The following is a 23,773-nucleotide window of genomic DNA, read 5'->3' on the forward strand; positions in this document are numbered from 1 at the left end:
TCCTTTTTGAGACTGGCCGCACCACACTCAGCCAGTGAGCGCTGTGAGCACACCGGTCATCCCTATATAGGATCCGAACCCACGGCGCTTGAGTGCGCCACCGGCTCAGCCCATTATTGTTGTTATTTTATTTTTTAATTTTTATTTTTAATTTTTATTTATTTATTTTATTTTTTTAAAAAAGATGACCGGTAAGGGGATCTTAACCCTTGACTTGGTGTTGTCAGCACCATGCTCAGCCAGTGAGCGAACCAGCCATCCCTTGACTTGGTGTTATCAGCACCTCACTCTCCCGAGTGAGCCTGGGCCGGCCCATATTGTTGTTATTTTTAAATTCAAGTCCTTATTTTCCATAAAGTTAGAAGAGGCATATCAGAAGTCATTCATATTTTTTGCATTTTAAAAAATATTCTCTCTCCTTGCTAAAAGCAATTTCTAAGAGCTTCTTTTCTCTTTCACATTTTAAAAACCTGACAATAGGTGCCTTTCTTTTGAATTATCTCTCTAAGAAACTATGCCATCTCAACAACCATATTGAAATGATTATTTTAACGTAGGAAGATACTTGTCTCCCATAGTTTCTTCAAATAAGTCAAAATTTGATTATTATTAATTGCTAATATTCAATATTTACAATATAACAGGCACTGTGCTAACTACTGTATGCATTATCTCATTGAATCCTAACAATCACATCTCATTTTATGGATGAGAAGAATCTGAGGCTTAGATTATGTAACTTGCTCAAGTTCCCATACCTATTAAGGGGTAGAGCTCAGACTTTGGACTATTTCACGTGAAGTTTTTTTTTTTTTTTCTTGGCAACTGGTGGGTATGGTAATCCAAACTCTTGACCTTGGTGTTACGACACTGTGCTCTAACCAGCTGAGTTAATTGGCCAGCCACCAAGTTTTCTTAATCATTACATTACAGTGTTTTCTATTTTGTTTTTCACATTTTGGGGTATTTTAGGTCTGCCACTTATCAGTTACATGGGGTTACTTAACCTTTATGACCTTTAGTATCTATATCTGCAAAATAAAATGGTAATTGTTAAAAACATTAAAAGTGCATGTAAAGAAGATAGCACAGTGACTGGCCAGTTAGCTGAGTAGGTTAGAGCACTGTATTGTAACACCAAAGTTAGGGGTTTGGATTCCCATACCTGCCAGCTGCAAAAAAAAAAAAAAAGAAAAAAGAAAACATAGCATAGTGCCTGACACACAGTATACATGTAGATGTTTTCTGCTCTTTTGTAATTGAAATAAATTTTTTTTTTTTTTTAAACCCCAAAATTGGGGTGTGGGTTTCCCACCCCCCCCCCCCCAAAAAAAAAAAAAAATTTTTTTCAATTACAAAAGAGCAGAAAACATCTACATGTATCCGGTGTGCAAGGCACTCTGCTAGGTTTTTTTTTTTTTTTAAAGCCCACGTAGTTTGCCCTTGGTTACTGGACAGTGGGAAAAGCTACAGCTATGCCAAAATTCTATTTCTAATTAAGAATATCTTCTATATAATGAATGAATGATACTTAATATTAGCAGAATTGAATGAACTGGTCAGATTCTTCAAGACAGATACCAAATGTTCCATGAATCTAATTCTTAATCATCCCAGTGAAAACGGATCCCTTCCTTTGGAGTTCACACTACCTTATCTGAACTGTTAATAAGTCAGTGAAATATTTATAATCACTGTTCCAGCTTTCTATATACATTAGAAGCTCCTTGAAGTCAAGGATCATGTGTTTGTATCCCAGACTCTCGTATAGTACCAGGTATATAGTAAGTGCTTAATAACTGTTGAATAACATGATTATTTTAGGTTATTGGGAGGGATAAAGTAATGATTAGGTAAGAGTTCATTAAAAAACTACGGGCCGGCCCGGTGGCGATAGTGCGCCGCTTGGGAAGCGCGTCGGCGCTCCCGCCCGAGGGTTCGGATCCCACATACAGACCGGTTCCCGCTCACTGGCTGAGCGAGGCGCGGGAGCAACGCCGAGGTTTGCAATCCCGTTGCCGGTCCCCGGTCCGGTACGGGGGCAACACTGAGGGTTGCGATCCGTTGCCGGACACGGAAAAAAGACAAAAGACAAAAAAACAAACAAACAAACAAAAAAAAAACTATAACAGATTTAGGGCCAGCCCTGTGGCTCACTCGGGAGAGTGCGGCGCTGGTAGCACGGAGGCTGCAGGTTCGGATCCTATATATAGGGATGGCTGGTGCACTCACTGGCTGAGCGTGGTGTGAGCACCACAGTGCCGAGTGTTGCGCTCCCCTTACCGGTCGGGAAAAAAAAAAAAGCCATAACAAATTTTAGTGTGCTAAGTGCATTTTGGCATTTGAAATACTAACAGTAATGTGGTATAGCAAAGAAGCTGAAATCAAAGTATTATCCTTACCTGTCTCAGAGCAGACTATAGATTAATACCAAAAGATTTTAATTAAAAATGAGGATTTTCAGAAATCTTTGTTTTTTCTTCTAGGGTATTCCAGACAGAGTCTCATATGAAAGTAGTGAGAAAGTCAGAAATTGCAGGTAAATTATGTTACTGCAATATCTGCTAAATCTGTTTTCTTTAAACTTTTACTATGACTATCTAATTAGATAATTGGTATAATTTATTGTCTATTTCCTTGCTTAAAAAGTATATCTTGAGTGTTATCTTGCTTAAAAAGTGTATCTCGAGTCATAGGGGTGGAAAGTAGGGTGGACAGTTAGTAATTTATTTATTTTTAATTGTTAATGTCCTTACATAATTTTTCTAATGCTTTACCAGTGTACCTTGAACAAATTTAATCTTTATTTTATTTTTAGAAACAGAAGCAGGAGAAAATGTTCTGTTTACACAGTAAGTAAGAGAAATGTTCAAATTATATTTTAAAAAGCTGTTTATTTCTATTAAACAAAGTTTTTACAAAATTAATATTCTTTTTGTTTTTTATTTTTGTGTCCCTTTTGTGGAATACTTATCAGAATTTAGTATACTGCTATATCTAATAAATATGGACATTGTACAGCTTCTAGAAGTGAAACACTTTACTTTTGTATATAAATCCTTAGGTTCATCAGCTAGTACAAAACAATAAATAGCAAACAAATCTTCAGATTTTTTTCATTAAATTAGTCTTAGTGTTAATATATAGAAAAGTAAATACCAGTAGCTCTTGAACAAATGAAAAGATGCTTACCTTTATTTATCATAAGAGAAATACAAATTTAGGCTATATTGAGATATATTTTTTATCTATTCAGTTAAGGATATAATTAAAAAGTCACTCATTGCTAGTGGGAGTATAAATTATAGAAGGCAATTTGGCAATATTATTCAAAATTTTAAGTGCACATGTCCTTTGACTCTGCAATTCATGTCCTAAAGTTTCATTACCAAAAGAATGGATAAGTTATACATTTTCCATATATTTGACTACTGTGCAGCCAGGGGAAAAATTATCTTTATATACAAAATAGAAAAATCTCTAAACACTATTACTTAGGATAAAAAGTAAGATGCAAATCAAAGTACATAGTATATTACCACATGTGTAAAAGGGAGAAGAAAAAAAGCATGTGTGTATGTGTATATATATATTTACTCATACGTGTGTTCATATATATAATGCACATGGATATATGTATTGACTTATATGCATAAAATATCTCTGGAAGAGGGCTGGCTGATTAGCTCACTTGATTAGAGTATGGGGTTGATAACACAAGGGTTAAGGGTTCAGATTCCCTTACTAGCCAGCTGCCAAAAAATAATAATAATAATAATATAAATATAAATAAATAAATATATATATATATATGGAAGAAACTAGTGAGATTGCCTGCAGAGAAGAGAACCTTGTTAGAGGATACATGTTGATTTTGTGGTTTATTAGTTTTGAACCATGTGAAGGTATTACCTATTAAATTTTTAAATTAAAATTGTTGAAATAAAGAAGTGGAAGTAATAGTATATATGGTTTCAAAAAGGTAAAAAAGAGGGGCCAGCCCATGGCTCACTCAGGAGAGTGTGGTGCTAATAACACCAAGGCCACAGGTTTGGATCCCATATAGGGATGGCCAGTTAGCTCACTGGGTGAGCATGGTGCTGACAACACCAAGTCAAGGGTTAAGATCCCCTTACTGGTCATGTTTTAAAAAAAAAAAAAAAAAGTAAAAAGCATAAATTGAAAAGGAAAAATTACTCCCTCTTCGCCTGGTGACCAATTTCTCACAAATAACCACTGTTGATAATTTTGGGTGTTCTTGCAGAAATTTTCTGTACATGTCCAAGTGCATGTTTATCTTTATCTTTTGGGTTTTTTAATTTTTTTATTATTATTATTTTAATTTTTATTGAATCACAATTGATTATACATATTTTGGGGGTTCAACATTGATGTATGTTGATCAAATCAATATTACTAGCATATATATTGTTACAAATCGTACTTATTCTTTATGCACCTTGTCCAATCTCTTCCCATCCCCCCTTCTTTCCTCCCTCTCCCTCTAATTACCCTAGATTTCTTCTCTCCTTCTGAAAGAGTAACGGTTACTCTGTTGATTTGTTGCCTAGATGATCTGTCCAGTGCTAAGAGGTGTGTTCTGGTCCCCCAATATTATCGTAGAGCAGATGCTTCTTCTGTCACTCTGGAATGAGCTTTGTGGCAAGAGACATCCTCTTCTTTTCTTTGGTCTCTGCTGGTGACTCTCCTTGTGTCAATGCACTCCAGTGGCTGGAGAACCATTTGCATAGTGGTTGTGGCATCTAGTCACTTTCACAGCAGCCATGGTTATTGTGGTGGCTATGGTGGGCCGCCCACATGGAGATGATGTTTTTGACATGCTCCTTGGCACTGGCAGTGTGCCTGGTTGTGGGGAGTGTCTGGTCTCCCAGCTCCATGCCTTGGGTCCCTGGGCAGGTCCCGAGGCACTGGCACAGTGTGCCTGGTTGTAGGAGGGGTCCACTTCCTGGCTCCATGCCTCGGGTCACCAAGTGGGCCCTGAGGTAACTGGCACGGTGTGTCTGGTTGTGAGAGGGGGTTCCAGTCCCATTCTCCATGCCTCGGTTCTCTGGGCAGGCCCCAAGGTGCGGGCATGGTGTGCCTGGTTGTGGGAGGGGGGTCCAGTCACCGGCTCCATGCCTTAGGTCACTGGGTGGGCCCTGATGTACTGGCACAGTGTGCCTGGTTGTGGGAAGGGGGTCTGGTCCCTGGCTCCAAGCCTCGGGTTCCCAGGCAGGGTCTAATGCGTTGGTGGTATGCCTGGGCTGGAACTAATTTTTTGTCCTTTGCTTATTCTAAAACAGGGGAACTTCCTGTGAGAGTCAGTACCTGAGCTGTGTGGTTGACCTAAATTGCTGCTTTGCTGCTGTTTTCCTAGGGAAGGCTTTTTGTGCAGCTCAGGGTTTAATGGTTGACCTTATAGGTACTTCCGGCTCTCCAGATATTCGGTACACCTGGGTTGTGTAGAAACTCTGATCTGGGCCTGAGTTTTTTCATCAAACTGCACCCCATGCAATTCTGCATTCCTGACCAGTCTCCTCTGAGTGGTCCTGCGCTGACTGGTGGGCGGGTTGGCTGTCTTTGCTGTATCCCAGTGTTCTCCCAGTGGGCCTGTCTCCCCCATTGCCCGTGCTCCAAACACTTCCCATGGGACAGGCCCTGCGCCAGTCCCTTGTGATGACTTGCCAGCCTCTGAATGGCTCCCTTTTTTCAGTTGTTCTGGCTCCTCGCTCTTACATGGGTCCACAGGAACTCTATTAGTGGTCTTGCTGTCCTGGGGGCTGCCAAGGCCCTCTTCTCCCCTGCCGTCTCCAAGTAACTCCATCTGAAGGGCACAGCTGCAGCTTCTGCTGCCTCCTGCTCCATGTGCTCATCAGCTCCAGCCTTAAAGTGGCTACGGCCCGAAACACTCAGAGCAGTTTTTTCTTTCTCTCATCATGGTTTATCCCGCCTTCATGAACTCCGTAGGTCTCTCTTCCTATACCTCTGAGCTCCAGCGACCCCAGCTTGGCTGATGTTACATTTTTATAGTTGTAAATTGGTTGATTTATGGGAGAGAATGACGCTGGGAACCATCTATTCCTCCATCTTGACTGGCGGATATCTGTATTTGTATTAAGCATATTTTTTATAGCATTCGTGAAATTAACAGACCATTAAGAACAATCTGAAAAACGTCCTTTAATTGCTTTGTAATTTTTTTCAGCCAGCATTAGATGAGTCTTTTGTTGTTTTTGGCAGCTGGCCAGTACAGTAGATGAGTCTTTTTTAAAAAGATGTCTTTGTAATTTTCACCCCATGAAAATGTTTCACCTTCGGGCCGGCCCGGTGGCGCACTGCTACAGTGCGCCGCTTGGGAGCATGGTGGCGCTCCCGCCGTGGGTTCGGATCCCACATACCGATCGGTTCCCACTCACTGGCTGAGCGAGGTGCGGGTGCAGCACCGAGGTTTGCGATCCCGCTGCCGGTCCCGGTCCGGGAGCGACACTGAGGGTTGCGATCCGTTGCTGGACACGAAAAAAGACAAAAAGGAAAAAAAAAAAAAAAAAGAAAAGAAAATGTTTCACCTTCCCTATTCTTTCAACTGTTGTGAAATTTTGGTATTTTGGGGGGGTATAGATTATAAAAATACTTTTTAATTTTTAGGAATAAGAATTCTGAAGATAATTACCATGAGATTTCTGGTGAGTATGACCAGAATACTTTTCTTATCATATATCCTTCTCTTCATCCAGATTCCTTGGTAAGTTATATGTACAAGAATCATGAAAAAAAATGTACAGAGAGCTTTGTTCATTACAAAAAGTCTTCAATTTAAAATTTCACAAACTCACTATTTCTTTCAAACCTGCTGTTCCTCCTGTTTTCTCTATCTTGGACTACTGCTCACTTGACTCTTCCTTTATTCCCCATATTCATTTGGCCCTAATTTCTGTCTATTCTTTCTCCGAAATATCTTGCAAATCTGTTACCTATTCTTTATTCCTTCTGCCACAGCTTTAATTCTAGTCTTCATTATTCATTCTTGGGTTATTGTACTTAGTTTCTTATCTTTCCCGATCCATTCCCCATATTTCTAAATCTGATTATATTGCCTCTCAGCTTAAATTGGTTCACTGACACATTTTTGCTTATAGGGTAAAGCCCACACTCTTTAGCACTGACTTAGAAAGTCCTACAATTTGGCCTGTCTTCTTCAACCTTAACATCTGCTCTTTATAGATATCCTATGCTCTATGCCATAATGAATTATTAGCCCTTCCCCATATCAACTGTTTTTCTGCCGGTATGCATTTATAAATGCTATTTTGTTTACCTAAACTGCTCTTCCTACTCCAATATGCCTGTCAGTCTCATTTTTCACTTCACTTAGCTTAACTTCAGTGCTATTCAAAGTAGCCAGTTCACAAACTATTCAGTCCATGCAAGAAAAGGAACTTGTACCATAATGTAAATTAACTATGGTACTAAGCTGTTTAGTTCAGCTGACATTTTTCCTTAGCAAGTCTTTCTTGATGAGGGAATTATTACAGGATTTACATTTCCTGCAAGCTCCATGTCATCATAAATTGGTCATAAGCAATTCAGACTGGCACCATACTTCAAGTAGCACTGGCTTAAATAGAGCCTTCTCTGACAAAACCAAAGAGTTAGCCACTGTGTTCTGTGGTCACACAACACCCCTTTTCTCAGTCTATTTAGAATTTATTACATTGTATTTTAGGTATTCACTTCTGGCTTTCTTATGAAATTATGAACTTTTTGAGTTCAGAAATTTTACCTTGTTCTTCTTTGTGCCTTAGTAAACCGTTTTTTTTTTTTACTCATAATAGGTTCTGAACAATACTTGTTGAACAAATGAATGGAAGCCTGATATATAAATAAGCCTTTTAATAAAAAGCCTATGATTACTTTATCATATGCACTCGAGTTTGCCAAAATTTTTTTTAATGTTCTAAAGATTTGCTTTTAAATTTAAGTATTTTTAAATGTTTTTCCTGTTTTAGTATAGCATCTTCAATTCATTCCTTATTTCCAAAGTCCATTTTGTTACCTAAATCTTTATATTTCAGTTCCAAAATGTCTTGGGTCTATTTCCATTTTCATTGTCTCTGCCCTAACTTAAACTCTTATCCTGTTATATCTGAACTATTGCAATATCTTCCTCATTCGTTCATCTTCTCTAGAATCTACTTTCTTCTCATTATTTTAATTATTTTTCTAAAATGCATTTAATTTTATAATGAAATTATTTTTATAAAATGAAGTGATGGCTGGTTAGCTCAGTTGATTAGAGTGCGGTGTTGTAACACCCAGGTCAAGGGTTTGGATCCCCATGTCAGCCACCAGAAAAAATAAAATAAAATGCATATTTCTCATGGAAATATCTAGATTCCTTAACATAGAATAAAAGACCCTTCAGAATCTCACCTTCACGTTTCAGTCTCATTACTTGGTACTCTTCATGTAACCTCTACTATCCAGGAAATAAAAATAGAAAAGTAAAAATAATAATAAGTAGTCTAGTTTCCACCTTTAAAACACCACCACATTCTAAAATTATTTCAGTCATGTAGAGGATTCAGTAATCTCTGATCTCTCTGTCACTAAAATTGGACAATAAAAAGTCTTATTGAGGGCTGGCCAGTTTGCTCAATTGATTAGAGCAGTGGTATTGATAATACCAAGGTCAAGGGTTTGGATCCCTAACCACCCAGCCACACCCTCCCATACCCCCCCCCCAAAAAAAAAGTCTTAATGTAATTTAATACCCAAGTCCTTATGAAGGGCTTGGTAACTTGTAAATACTTGTAACTGATGAAGAACCTAAGAAAAGGAAAATCAGGCTCTTGGTGATATTTTTTTTTACTATATTTTTTTCTTTTTTTCACAATAGGGATGAACACATTGCTTTGTGCTCCCATTCAGACCCAGATGCAACAGAAAGAGGTATTCATGCAAGTGCCTTTACATTTTAATCTGTCTTCGCAGTTAAAACATAAAAAACACTAAACAATTTAATGGTAACGGCATAATTGAGGGATGACTTAACTAAATGATTCAGCATTGACTGGAAAAACTTTCTACCTTTCTGGTTGACTAAGAATTGTTAAATTTGCCAGTTTATGATAGGGAAATATACTAGGGCTTCTCAAACTTTAAAGAGCATATGAATTATCTCAAGATTTTGTTAAAATATAGATTCTTATCCAGTAGAAATGGGGTAGACCATGAAAGTCGATATTTCTAACAGTCTCCTGAGTAATACTAGTGCACAGGTCCACAGACCAGACTTTGAGTGGCAAGGAGTTAAACCATGTCCTTGCAAATAAAACCACCAGAACAAAGTGTAATATAAATTAGCCATCACGCACTTAAACACCTTTCCATTTTTGTTGTTGTTGTTAGGATAAGAATGACCTTCTATCCAATGTAGTAATTCAAATTTTCATATGGTCACATTTGGTGTTGTCAGTCTTTTTCATTTTTCAGTCATTCTAATGGGTGTGTAGTTAACCTTGACTTTTTAATTTGTCCCAAAATTCTGAAAAGTAAATTATTCACATACTTGAGAAAAAAGTTCAGTAACAAATCATGCAATTTACCACACCATTGACTCAAACAAACCAAAGTGTCATGAAACCATCACTGAGGATTGTTTGTTTAGTACATGTTATAAAATACCTTTTTAAAAGTTTGCATTTGGTCTGATCTCTTATATTTTGCTTTCACTATAGTTTTCCATTATAGAATACAACCATGAAAGGAAACATGTGAATGACCAGACAGTCATCTTTTCTGATGAAAACCAGATGGACCTAACAGCAAGTCATACCGTGATGATTACCAAAGGCCTTTTAGATGGTACCAAAAGTGAAAAGTCCACCAAGATAGATACCACATCATTTCTGGCTAACTTAAAGCTCCACACTGGGGATTCAAGAATGAAAAAAGAATTTAATTTTTCTGTGGATCAAAACACTTCTTCAGAAAAGAAAATAAATTTCAATGATTTCATAAAAAGATTGAAAACAGGAAAATATAATGCTTCTCCTTCTACAGGGCCTGATAAAGAAAATTCTGAGATACCTGTACATTCCAAAGAATCAAATAGTGCCTCTTCTACACATCAGATGCATGTATCTCTTAATGTAGATGAGAATAACAGTAATATGACTAGACTATTTAGAGAACAAGAAGAAGGGATGAATTTCACCCAGTGTCATACAGCCAATATTCAGACTTTGGTTCCAACATCCAGTGAGGCCAACTTATGGGAATTTAAAGGTGGTAATAATACAATATATGGCAGCAACTTTATGGACTTGACAATTAACCACACTATACAGGTTTTACCCTCAGCAGATAATTTATCTGAAATAGAAAATCAAACTCAGAATGTTACGATGGATGTTACAACAGGCTATGGAACTAAACCTCCAGGGAAGAAAACAATCTTTAAGAATAAACCAAATACTGCTTTTCAAGACCCTTCCTTAAACCCCGAAGATAAAATACATATTACCAGGAGTCATATTATGGAAGCAGAAACTCACACAGTTGTGCAGACTTCTAATCAAGATCCTAGAACACTGGCCATGACGCCAGTATCTAAGTGTTCTAGTCCAGCTGTTCAAGGTTATAAGACAGTTTTCTATTCTAGTTGTAATGATGCAATGGAATTGACCAAGTGTCTTTCAAATATGAAAGAGGAGAAAAATTTGCTAAAGGATGACAGTAATTATTCTAAAATGTATCCCAATCCCGATGCCATCTCTCATGTCATAGAGGAAACTATTTATTCAGGAGAGGATAGCATGGACATTACCAAGAGTCACACGATTGCAATAGATAACCAAAATTTTAAACAAGATCAGACAAATGTAGAGATAGCAGCTGTACCAATATCTGAAAAAGAAATGTCTCTCATGTCATAGAGGAAACTATTTATTCAGGAGAGGATAGCATGGACATTACCAAGAGTCACACGATTGCAATAGATAACCAGAATTTTAAACAAGATCAGACAAATGTAGAGATAGCAGCTGTACCAATATCTGAAAAAGAAATTATGCTCCAAAATCTCATAACTGTGTCAGAAGATGGGAAAGTGAATGTAAATTGTAGCTCAGTTCCTTATGTACATAAGGAAAGATTACAGCAAAGCCTGGCAAATCCTTTATCTATTTCATTGACTGACAAAAAGACTGAACTCTTAGCAGGTGAAGATATAGATTTGACTGAAAGTCACACAAGTAACCTGTAGCTCAGTTCCTTATGTACATAAGGAAAGATTACAGCAAAGCCTGGCAAATCCTTTATCTATTTCATTGACTAACAAAAAGACTGAACTCTTAGCAGGTGAAGATATAGATTTGACTGAAAGTCACACAAGTAACTTAGGAAGTCAAGCTCCTCTTGCATCTTATAACCCAGCACCTGAGAATACCAGTAAATGTCAGTCTCACAGCAAAAGCCCTTCAGGTGAATGGGAAAAAATGACCAAAAGTCATATTGAACCATCCCCACGACAAGACATAATTTCTAAAAGCATCCTAACTGACACCCGGGGCAAAGAAAAAGATCAAGTTTTGACAATTTCACTCTGTCTTGATAAAGATTATCCTCAGTCAGCTAACAGTAATCAGGACATAAGCCATAATATAGTCTATTCTGGTAGAGTTCTTGATAAACAAGAAGCACTGGGAAATAACAGAAATACATTTTCATATGAACAATCTTTGTTTTCTATCACAAAGCCATTATTTTCATCAGAAGGACAATCTGCCATGAAAAATCACAGTGCTGCTATTAACAGTCATACAGTGAAATCTGTACTAGGCCAGAATTCTAAACTGCCTGAGCCACTGAGGAAAAGTTTAGGTGATCCCATACCTGACTGTTCTTATGACAAGATGATTATTTGTTCAGAGGAGGAGCAAAATATGGATCTAACCAAGAGCCACACTGTTGTCATTGGATTTGGTCCTTCTGAAGTACAAGAACTTGGTAGAACTAATTCAGAACACACTTCCAGCCAGCTAACAACAGTAAAAAGACAGATAGCAGTAAAAATTGAAAACTGTGATAAAAGTCCTATAGAAAAAACTGGAGTATTTATCATGGATGTATTAGAGGATGAAAATGTACAGAAATCTGGATTTCTGAAGGAAAAGCAAAATGTCAAAATTTGTGGAAGGAAAAGTGTTGATGAACTAAAAGTTGATAAGACTACTGTATTTTCAGAGGATGATAAAAATGATATGGATATCACCAAGAGTTATACAGTGGAAATAAACCATAGACCTTTATTAGACAAACATGATTCTTATTTGGTGCCTTCTGCAGGAACTTCTAAAACTGTTTTGTATACATGTGGGCAGGATGATATGGAGATCACTAGATGTCATACAACTGCCTTAAAATGTAAAACTGTCTCACCATATGAAATAACTACTAGGCCTATGGACAAAACTGTAATATTTGTAGATAATCCTGAAGAACTAGAAATGACAAAGTCCCACACTGTTTTCGTTGATTACCAAGAAAAGGAAAGAACTGTGCTTCCAGACACACCTAATTTTGAACTATCCAAAAGGAAAAGCCTACGAAATCCAAAAGCAACATCTACTGAGGAAAATGTTTTCTTTCCAGAAAATGATGAATGTGACCATCCTGCAGCAAAAGGCAGCCAGCTAACACTACTGAAGGAATGGCCTAATATTGGTCCTATAGAGAAAGGTGTAGCATCTATACCTGATGATGACATGGAAATGTCTAAATCAACCACTTGGATAGATGTCAAAGATGTACAGAAGTCTGGGTTTCTGAATAAACCTCTATCAGGCAAAAGTCAGAAAAGAAAAAGCCTTAGCCTCAAAAATGACAAGACCATTGTATTTTCAGAGAATGATAAAAATGATATGGAAATCACACAGAGTTGTATGGTAGAAATAAATAACAAAAGCTCCCTGGAAGATAGAGAGGATTTCCATTTGCTACCTTTTGCAGGAACTTCTAAAACTGTGTTATATTCATGTGGGCAGGATGACATGGAGATCACTAGAAGTCACACAACTGCCTTAGACTGTAGAACCATCTCACCAGATGAAATAACTGCTAGGCCTATGGACAAAACTGTAATGTTTGTAGATAGTCACAATGATCTGGAAGTCACCAAGTCCCATACTGTTTTCATTGATCGTCAAGCCACAGAGAAAATATTTAAAGAATACCCTACATTTGGAACAGCAAAAGAAAGAAACTTGGGTGTATCTTTTACTAAGGATGATAGCTGTGTTCAAGAAATCTCTAAAAAACAAGCACTGGCTGTAGAGAACAAAATTGTTCTTCATACTGAGCAAAAGCATCATATGATACCCTTTGTTTCTACTAATACATTGTCTGGGGATCAAGATGAAATGGAAATCATCAAATTCCATAGTGCTGCTACAGATGAAGAGGTCATGGGGAAAGTTGTAGACCAGGCCTATACACTGGAAAACGCCAAAATTGACAGTAGTCACTTATGCACTACTGATGGAAGAAATGTGGATTTTATAAGCAGTCATGCAACTGCTATTTGTGGATCCAGTGATGATTATTCCAGCTTACCAAATATGATTTCCTGTTTAGATGATTTGAAGGATAATGTCTTGTCCTTACGTGATAAAGATAAGGAGAAAGCCAATAATCGTGCAGTGCAAAGTGATATTGCTTATGCAGACGATTTAGCTAGTAAATATTACTTGGAATCTGAGGGACTGCCTCTCTCTGCTCCTTGTCCTTTGTTACAGAAGGAAGAAGTTAATCAAGCCAATACTACAGGACAGTTAGATTGTGTTAAAACATTGCTCAAAGATCAGGATCTGTTTAAGGAGCCCCAAAATTTATTAGCTAGTGAAACTGTAGTATACAGTGAAGATCTGGGGGAGATGACTGACCTTAATTCAAAGCAAGTATCTTTTAAGCTTCCAAAGGATCAAATGGAGGCCTTTGTTGATAATGTTTGTATTGCTTTTGAGCCTCATCTCTCTACCCAGCAATCTCCATTAGCTCAAAAAGGACAGAGGATTGTCAATAAAGATGAAGCAATACTGTCTAAAACTGGAAATAAGAGTTTAGATATTGTAGGAAATTCCTCTGTACCCACATGTGAAAACAAGTCCAAAATGCTCAATAATGAGAAACAGTTTGCTATAGCCTGTAAAAAAGAACTGAAGGAAGATATTCAAACAGTGAAATGTAAAACAGGTATAGATGGCCACAGTAACTCAAACTCAACTAAGCAAGTTATTCAAACCCATGCCAATGCTAGAGAAGCCTCAGATCCTATAATTGCATCCAATGCTCCATGTTTTAGTAGTGTCAAACCAAATCCGAATAATTTGAATGGAAAAACTGAAGAGTTTTTAGATTTTCGAACTGGTCATATACCAGCTCCTCCAGAACAATTACTTGAATTAGGAAATAAGGCACACAATGATATAAGTATAGTGCAAGCAACAGAAATACCTAATATTAACCTTGTCTCTAGCAATGCTAAAGATAATAAAGGTGAAAAAAATAAAAATTCTCATAATGGAGTTGAAACCACCTCTGTACCGTTAAATGCAGTTGTTAAAGATAAAGTGAGGCGATACTCTTTGGGAATCTTTTTGCCCAGATTGCCGAACAAGAGAAATTGTAGTGTCACTGGTATTGATGACCTGGAGCAGATTCCAGCAGACACAGCTGGAAGTAATTTAAATCACTTAGAAACTCAGCCAGTCTCCAGCAAGGATTCAGGCATTGGATCTGTTGTAGCTAAACTGAACTTAAGTCCATCTCAATATATAAATGAGGAGAATCTCCCTATATTTCCTGATGAGATTAATTCTTCAGACTCTATTAGCGTAGAAACCGAGGGAAAGGCTTTAACTGAGACATACCAAAAAGCAATTTCAGCATCTGAAAATAAAATGGAAGAAACTTGCAATAGCCAGAAAAGAACCTGGATACAAGAAGAAGATGATGATATTCAGAATGAGAAAAAAATCAGAAAAAAGGAGATTAAGCTTAGTGGTACTGCACAAGATCATGAGGTGAGCTCTGTCTTAAACCAAGGAATGTTCTTGAGTTTGGGGGGTTTTTTAATTGTGGGTGTTCTTTAATTTTAATTTTAGTCTTGGGTAATCAGAAATTGATTATTTCCAGTAATAGGGCTTGAGAAATATTCCTATGTAGAACTTTCAGGAATTAATTGACTAACAACTAGATTTTAGAACAACTTAAAGTGTCAAATATGTCACAAAAAATGAAATGGAAAGTAGTACAAAAATTAACCAATTTTGGAATTGTGTAATTCTAAACATTCTGTCACCTCTGGTGATTTGTCAATGTTGCTTTGTATATGAGAATTTCTAGGAAGGGTATATATAGTTTGAAAAGTCATCTTCTGTGTTATAAAAATTTGGGGAGTACAAAGTCTTTCTGTTCTGCACAAGAAAAGCTTGACTGAATTTTCTTGGTTAATAAGGATATGTAGAAGCTGACAGTCCATTTCTTTAGTGGGTGGGAGAATGCCTGGGTCAAGCCCAATATCTCTAAATGAAGTGATATTTTGTATTTATTGAAAGTAGACATTTTAAGTCAAAAAACACTGATTTGGATAACCTGGGGAGAACAAAACCTGTCATTCAAATCAAGTTTTACACCTGGGGAAATAAAGATTAGAAGGTATCAGAGGTTCACAGAAAGCTTAAACTTGTTAAATACATAAATAAGCATAGAAGATGATTTCAGCTCTATAAGATGACATCATGAGAGAATGGTTAGTCATGAAGTTTTGAGAAAGTAGTAATACTAATATAAAGTTTAAGTCTAATGAATAGATTCTATGAAAATTAGTATTCTGTTTTGTTCAATAAATATTTATTGAATATCTGCTGTTTTAGGTACTGTTTTAGGTTCTGGCAATGCATCAGGGGGAATGCACAGACAAAAATCTGCTCTCATTGAACTTACATTCTAGCATTTAGACAAAGAATATATTGTTTTCAAAAAACATGTAAGTAGATAAATAAAGATGGCATTTAGAGCTGTGAAGTCAAATGATTATAATAAATAAAGGAGGACCACATTACTTATTTGATTTCAGCCAAAGGAGTCTTGGTCAGTGGGGAAAGAAAGTACTATAGCCTGGAAATAAATTTCTTCTCTGCACTCTAGCCAGGGCCACCATGTATAGTCAATAGTCTGGTTTTCTGCAGTGTAGTAGCCCTAACGTTAGTGGCTAGCACTTGGATAATTGGATAGGACAACATTTGGTAGCTTATAGGATCTATCTATAACTTAGATACATCTAAGAAACAATTTTCTTATACTTTATAATTGTACAAAGTTATTTATATAAATGTTTTAATAAAATTACTTTAAACTCTAATTAAAGGCCTAAGTTGCCTGTTACTTATTCTGATCCTTTACTAAGGTATTTCATATGAACTATAGAAAAATTTTATGTTAGAAGTAATATTTCTGTTAATGTTCAACAAATATTTAGTCATTATAAGTATACAGTATCATAACTTTATTGTGATAATGTTCCTTAATTGGTAATTTCAGGTTTTTGATCACCACACTGAAAGAGATATAGATAAAAACTCAAATGGTATATTGATAAGAAGCCTGAGCCGGACCCCATCTAGTTGCAGCAGCTCTCTGGATTCAATCAAGGCTGATAGGACCTCTCCAGACTTCAGCAGTAAGATCTTCATGAAGGCTAAATAATATCCTTATTGCTTACTTAACTAATGATAAATGTATTTCAGTTCTGAAAATATTTGAATGTTGTATAAGCCTTTTGAGTTTATAAAGAGTTTATAATTTACAAAATATTTTACAATACTGTCAAATAATATTTAGCTTATTTTTAATTCTTAGTTATTTTAATGAATTGAGAAGTGATATAGTACAAAGGAAGAGAGCAGTTTCCTTCAGAGGCTTATAATTAGTGGAAAAACATCAGAGCCTTAAAACTGTTATATGCAGGGGCTAGCTGGTTAGCTCAGTTGGTTAGAGTGTGGTGTTATAACACCAAAGGCAAGGATTCAGATCCCTGGACCGGCCAGCTGCCAAAAACAAAAAAACTGTAATATGCCTTGTCCTGCTAAATGACTGTCTTTCCTAGAAAGATACCAGTGGATGGCTTCAGGATAATGAACCACACATAAATCTGAAAGATAACTAAAATTAAATTTACAATTTAGTTTTTACATGTTCATCACATGAATCTGCTGTACTTCTAGCACACCGCAGCAGTCCAGTGGAATCACAGTTTCTTACAGACACTATTTGTGAAGAGAGCTTAAGGGAGGTATGTTAAAAGTAATTCTTCTTTCTAATACAATTAATTTCCTACTTTTGTATTTTAATTTTTTTAAAAAATTACAAAATATTTCAAATACTGTATACAGAAGACTAGTTTTCTGTGTTAAGGACCCAACATAGCAATTAATTATATGGAGTAGAAATCACTTTAAAAGACATATGTTTGGATTTTTTTAAACTCTATTGTTATTGAATAACCTTAAGAAATAATCTTAGAGGGCCGGCCCGGTGGCGCACTGCTACAGTGCGCCGCTTGGGAGCGCGGCGGCGCTCCCTCCGAGGGTTCAGATCCCACATACAGACCGGTTCCTGCTCACTGGCTGAGCGAGGTGCAAGTGCTACACTGAGGGTTACAATCCCGTTGCCGGTCCCAGTCCGGTACGGGCGCGACACTGAGGGTTGCGATCCGTTGCCGGACACGAAAAAAAGACAAAAAGGAAAAAAAAAAAAGAAATAATCTTAGATAAAATATGCTCATGTATAGTATGCAAATATCCATAAATATATGCAAAGTACTTTAAGCTATTTAGAAGCAAATGGTTATAGTCAAAGTAAGTTCACCTTGAATGGTCATGCAAACTTTTTTTTCTTTTCTCAGAAACTCAAAGATGGGAAAATAACAATAAGGGAGTTCTTTATACTCCTTGAGGTCCACATCTTGGTACACAAACCCCGACAGAGCAATCTCCCAGCCAAAGTAAGTGCAATTTCTTGGCAAAATAGTTGCCTTGGTTAAAATATATTGTACTTTTTTACTAAACTAAGTCAAAGCAGAAAGGGTACCAGGGACCAAGAGCAAGCAGAGAACAGAGGGGAAAGGTAGGCGCAGAAAGAGTGCTGGCAAGATGGAAGAGGGAGATCCTTAAGGATATGAGGGTATGAATCTATGAATGTTCCCCTTTCCTTCCAGGCCTTGGAGAGGTCAGGAGGGACAATGATAGGGAAGTACATCTGGGAACAAAACCATCAAAAAAGGTGCTGATTATGTATAAGTTGGACACTTAATCAAAATAGATAAGTCAGGAGAGAAGGGTGTCTTGTGCACATGGTCCTAAGCTCAAGGGGCAGCAAATTAATCCATCCATTGCATATAGCATGAGCAGCTGCATCCAATATGTGCTCACAATGCATAAGCCTAATATTCACTGGCACCTTTAGTCCTGGCAAATCTCTGGAAACATGGTCCTGTGCTTCACTTTATGGCTATGAATGTTCATGAGGAAACTTTTTTTTTTTTTTTTTTTTTTTAAAAGATGACCGGTAAGGGGATCTCAACCCTTGGCTTGGTGTTGTCAGCACCATGCTCAGCCAGTGAGCAAACCTGCCATCCCTATATGGGATCCGAACCCGCGGCCTTGGTGTTATCAGCACCGCACTCTACCGAGTGAGCCACGGGCTGGCCCAGGAAACTTTTTTTTTAAAACTTAGTATTATAGAAAATTTTAAACATATACAAAAATAGAGAGTAGTTTTTCAGATCCCCATACTGGCTAACCACCCCCCGAAAAACAAAAAATAGAGAATAGCTTAATGAGCCCCTTTGTATTCATCACCCAACTTTAAAAATTATCAACTCTTGTTTTATCTCTACTTAAGTCTCTATCTCCCCACTGCTGTTATTTTGAAGTGTCCTAGGCATCATCAGTTTATCTGTATTTCAATATGTATTCCTAAAAAGATGAGGACTCTTATCTTAAAAACATATCCAGATACCATAATTATACCTTAAAATGATTAATTGTCAGTTTGTATTTATATTTTTCTGATTGTCATGTATTTTTTTTTTTCAGTTTGTTAAATTAGGACTCAAATGAGGTTCAAACATTGCAGTTGGTTGAAATTGCTCTAAATTGTCTTTTTATCTATAAGGTTCCCTTCCATTTTTCTCAATCTCAATCAATCTCTCTCCTTTTTTTTTTTCCCTTTTTTTTAATGAAGAAAACAAGTTTTTCCTGTAGAGTTTACCATAGTCCAGATTTTGCTAATTAGCATACCCAAACATATTCTTCTGTCCCTTGTATTTTTTGTAAATTGGTAGATTAGAGGCTTATCATATTAAGATTTTTTTGTTTGTTGTTTTTTTTCCAAGTTTACTGTATAGTTGTACTTTCTTCAGGAGATAGATAATGTCTGGTGGTTATGTGTAGGCAGCGATTAATGATCATTATCTGGATCTATTAATTCAGTATTGTAGTGTAGTAACAATCTAATTCTGTCATTCCTTCTTCATTTATTGTCTAAATATTTTTATAAAAAGAATTATTTCCGGCCGACCCGGTGGCGCACTGCTACAGTGCGCCGCTTGGGAAGCGTGGCGGCGCTCCCGCCGAGGGTTCGGATCCCACATACAGACTGGCCGCTCACTGGCTGAGCGAGATGCGGGAGCAACACCGAGGGTTGCGATCCCGTTGCCGGTCCTGGTCCGGTACGGGCGCGACACTGAGGGTTGCTATCCGTTGCCAGTCACGAAAAAAAAAGACAAAAAGGGAAAAAAAAAAAAAAGAATTATTTCCTCACTATTTGGTTCCTGTAGGAAAGGCAATCAGCTATTTTTCCAAGGAGGCCTGATTTTTTTTAGTGGGAAAATGGTGTTCAGAAAATACAATCTGAGGGCCGGCCTGTGGCTCACTCGGGAGAGTGTGGTGCTGATAACACCAAGGCCCCGGGTTCGGATCCCATATAGGGATGGCCGGTTCGCTCACTGGCTGAGCGTGGTGCTGACAACACCAAGTCAAGGGTTAAGATCCCCTTACCGGTCATCTTTTTTAAAAAAAAAAAAAAAGAAAGAAAATACAATCTGGTTCTAGTGTTGACATTCTTTTTGAGCCAGGACCTATAGCTTTGATTTTTCTGTATATTTCTAGCCTTAAAATACTTTTTAAGATAGTCAACTTGATTATAATTGCTGTTAGAGGCTGGCCGGTTAGCTGAGTTGGTTAGAGAGTGGTATTGTAATACCAAGGTCAAGGGTTTGGATCCCCATGTGGGTTGGCCGCCAAAAAAAAAAAAGAAAAGAAAATTATATATATATATATATTTAATTGCTTTTAGTACTTTTCTACATTTTCTTTTAGCACATCTGCTAGAAGATGTGTTAGGAATAGAAATAGGAGATTAAAGCCTCATTCACTTACTTCCTTTTAATTTATCAACTAAAAGGGGAAAATGAAAGGAAATTAACATTTGTTAGATTACTTTAGCAGGCCCTGGGTGGGGTATCTTTTTTATTTTGGGGGTTTTTTGGCAACTGGCCTGTGTGGAAATCCGAACCCTCAACCTTGGTGTAACCACACTGTGCTGTGACCAATGGAGCTAACCAGCCAACCCCTGTGTACCTTTTTTCTTTTTTGTCTTTTTCGTGACTGGTAAGGGGATCGCAACCCTTGGTGTGGTGTCATCCGCACTGCGCTCAACCAGTGAGCACACCAGCCAGTCCTATATAGGATCTGAACCCACGGCGGGAGCGTCGCTGGGCTCCTAGCGCAGCACTCTCCCGAGTGTGCCACGGGGTCGGCCCCTGTGTACCTTTTAAAAAATTTTTTTACTGTAATCTTAAGAGGCTGCTCAGTATTCTCATTTTACAGATGAGGAGTCCAAAGCTCAGAGTAGCAAAATGACTTATTCTTTGTCACACTGCATTTGAATAATGGACCGTTGTGGGATTTGTTTGGTTTTTATGAGTGATGTGACATTGGAAGCTGACTTGATTTTTTTCAGTACTATATTAAGGACATTGAAAAGTCATTGGATTAGAGCTATAAAACATTTTTAAATAACCAAATTTTTACTGCCTTATTTTACAAATGGAGAATGGGCCAGTTTGAGTTCAGCCTGGGATAGAAGTAAGGATCATAGGGCAAACAGTTGTAAGTCTGTTAAAAAATTAATAATAACAGTAAGGATCATTGCTAGGATGGGAATAGAAAAGGATTATCTAGGAAACTGGCCTTTTTTTTTAAAATAAAGAGTTCCTGGTAAGTTTCAATTTTTAGGTACTGATTTTCTTAAATAGTAGGCATTTTCAAACTGCTTTCAATCCCATGTGAGTGGAAACAACCATAGTTACCCTAAATATATGTAGGGAAATAGACTTTGAAGTCAGAGACTTGATTTCAAATTCCAACTTGTAGTTTACTAGCTGTATGGTCTTAATAAAGTATTCAAATTTTTCTTTGTAGAATTTTTAAAAATAGGCACTCTGAAATTTGAATTAGTTCTTATATATGGTTTTGTTCTCAAGATACCAGTTCTGAGGGGCTAATTTATTTATTTTTTTTCAGTTTACTATAAATACACCACCTACTCCAGAAGACCTGATGTTAAGTCAATATGTTTACCGACCCAAGATACAGATTTATAGAGAAGATTGTGAGGCTCGTCGCCAAAAGATAGAAGAGTATGAAAGCTTTAGTTTTTTTCTGTTTTTTTTTTTTAATCAGTGAATAGCCTGTGTGGTAAGGTTTTGATTAAAATAACACTGGCATTGGCAAAAGTTGATGGCATTTGTTGGCAGTGTGATATGAGAGAAGAGTTTTATTTTTGTAGACAGATTGAAACTCAACACTAGCTGTGTAACCTTGGGTAAGATATTCAACCTTCATTTCCACATTCATAAAGTGAGGATAATACCTACTGTGCAGATAGAAATGAACTGTAGAAATAGTGTATATAAAATATTTTCATACCATTCTTAGCAAAAATTAGGTCCTCAATAAAAATAAGCAGTAATTATTAGATTATGATAGCACAAATTGATTTCAAGAGAACATCTTCAAAAGAAGATAATACCCTTTAAAGATTTATATATAGTGCCTGAAGTGAAGATTGCCTTTGGATTTATAATTTTATCACATTTGCCATTGATTTACATATATAAAAGAATATAATTTATTCAGAAGATAGCCCAGCACTTTGGTGCAGATTTACAGATTAGATTAATGATTTGTAGATTAGATATATCCAGATTCCCTCAGGTAAATCAGAATTTACAACTCAAAATAATGTTTATGTCATACTTATTTAGGAATATCCAACTAAATTTGAACCAATCTAACAAACAGAAAAGAAAGAAAATAATCTTTAAGAATTATGTAGTTTTAAAAGTAGAAATTTAAGATACTGTTTAATTATAGTACTTCAGATTTTCCTGATCTCGATTTGTTCATTCAGCAAATATTGAGCATCTACTATATGCCAGGCACTGTACTAAGTACTGAGGTATATCACTGAACAAGTATATAAAAACAAGTTTCTTATCTTTGTGCTATTTAAAAGGGTTGGGTGTCTCAGGATTTGTCTGAGAATACTTTATTTTCAATGAATTGGGATCTTGCACTCAATGAGCAGTATGTTTAGGTGTGCTCTGTTTGATTTTGCACCTATGTACATACAGATAACATCTTCTAATTCTGATAGAAATTTATTTCTTCTACTTATTATCAAGAGACTAAGTATATTGAGATTATAATAGCTTTACTAATTTTATAAATACTATCCTATTAAGGTGAGATATGACTTTGAACTGAATTGGGAACTTTTACTTAAAATAATAGCTACAATTTCAAAGCACTTATGCATTGATAGGTCTTAAGGATTCTTAATAAGCAACATATTTTCATGTTGGAACAAGTTGATATGTTGAGATGAGAATTCTTTTTGTGAGAGAAGTTTTTTTGATTTATGACATTCTTGAACTGGTGTTCTTCAAGTGTTGAATAATCAGGCTGGCCACTTTTCTTGAATGTCCTTCTTTTTATGTAGGAAAAAAGTAGGAAGAATTAAATTAAGTGTGCCTGATCTGAGCTGGTTCATTCAAGCTGTCTTCTGAACCCCTGTGTTAATTAACTTTTGTGTATTTTAGATTAAAGCTTTCTGCGCTGAACCAAGATAAACTGTTGACTGATATAAATAGGAACCTGTGGGAAAAAATGAGACACTGCTCTGATGAAGAGGTACTTCTGTCTCATTTTCTGAATGGGAATCAGTACGGACATTTTGAACAATGTTTATTGTGAAACAAATAACAGTTTTTGATAATTGGCAATGAGTTCTTTAATTTATTTCTCAGGTGTAATATGCTACCAAGGTCTTATTTAATTATATACACAAGTAATTATTAATATGTAATCTTTTCAAACCTAAGATGCTCAATTTAATATATGAAATATTTTTGAAGTTTATTTAGAGTTCCCTCCTTCCTGTTTGCCTTTCACTTAGATTTAGATGAAGATTTTCTTTAATTGATTAAATAATAAGCAATCCATTTTATATGTGCCCTAATATATTAAAAGGGTTTTATTAACTAAGAGCCTATCGTTTTCTAATTCATAATATGAATAAGTGAATTAAAGACAAGAATCAAAACTGAAATCTTTGGTTCTATTCTTAAATAATTACATGGAATTAA

At 36.5% G+C, this 23,773-nt stretch overlaps 1 protein-coding gene across 1 annotated transcript in view; it reads left to right on the forward strand.

Annotated features, from left to right (window-relative positions):
• The window catches only part of CASC5 (cancer susceptibility candidate 5), a 52,696-nt gene that overhangs the window by 13,096 nt on the left and 15,827 nt on the right, over window positions 1–23,773 (forward strand). Inside the window, exons 5-16 of the mRNA XM_008570234.1 lie at window positions 2,487–2,539; window positions 2,819–2,852; window positions 6,646–6,683; window positions 8,897–8,949; window positions 9,738–10,823; window positions 10,973–11,222; window positions 11,362–15,083; window positions 16,603–16,741; window positions 17,286–17,353; window positions 17,966–18,064; window positions 21,648–21,763; window positions 23,228–23,318. Coding sequence (XP_008568456.1) covers window positions 2,487–2,539; window positions 2,819–2,852; window positions 6,646–6,683; window positions 8,897–8,949; window positions 9,738–10,823; window positions 10,973–11,222; window positions 11,362–15,083; window positions 16,603–16,741; window positions 17,286–17,353; window positions 17,966–18,064; window positions 21,648–21,763; window positions 23,228–23,318 — 5,749 coding nt within the window. The remainder of the gene's footprint in view (window positions 1–2,486; window positions 2,540–2,818; window positions 2,853–6,645; window positions 6,684–8,896; window positions 8,950–9,737; window positions 10,824–10,972; window positions 11,223–11,361; window positions 15,084–16,602; window positions 16,742–17,285; window positions 17,354–17,965; window positions 18,065–21,647; window positions 21,764–23,227; window positions 23,319–23,773) is intronic.

This window comes from Galeopterus variegatus, unplaced genomic scaffold, assembly GCF_000696425.1.
Source record: "Galeopterus variegatus unplaced genomic scaffold, G_variegatus-3.0.2 Scaffold583, whole genome shotgun sequence".
In the NCBI taxonomy this organism is placed as follows: domain Eukaryota; kingdom Metazoa; phylum Chordata; class Mammalia; order Dermoptera; family Cynocephalidae; genus Galeopterus; species Galeopterus variegatus.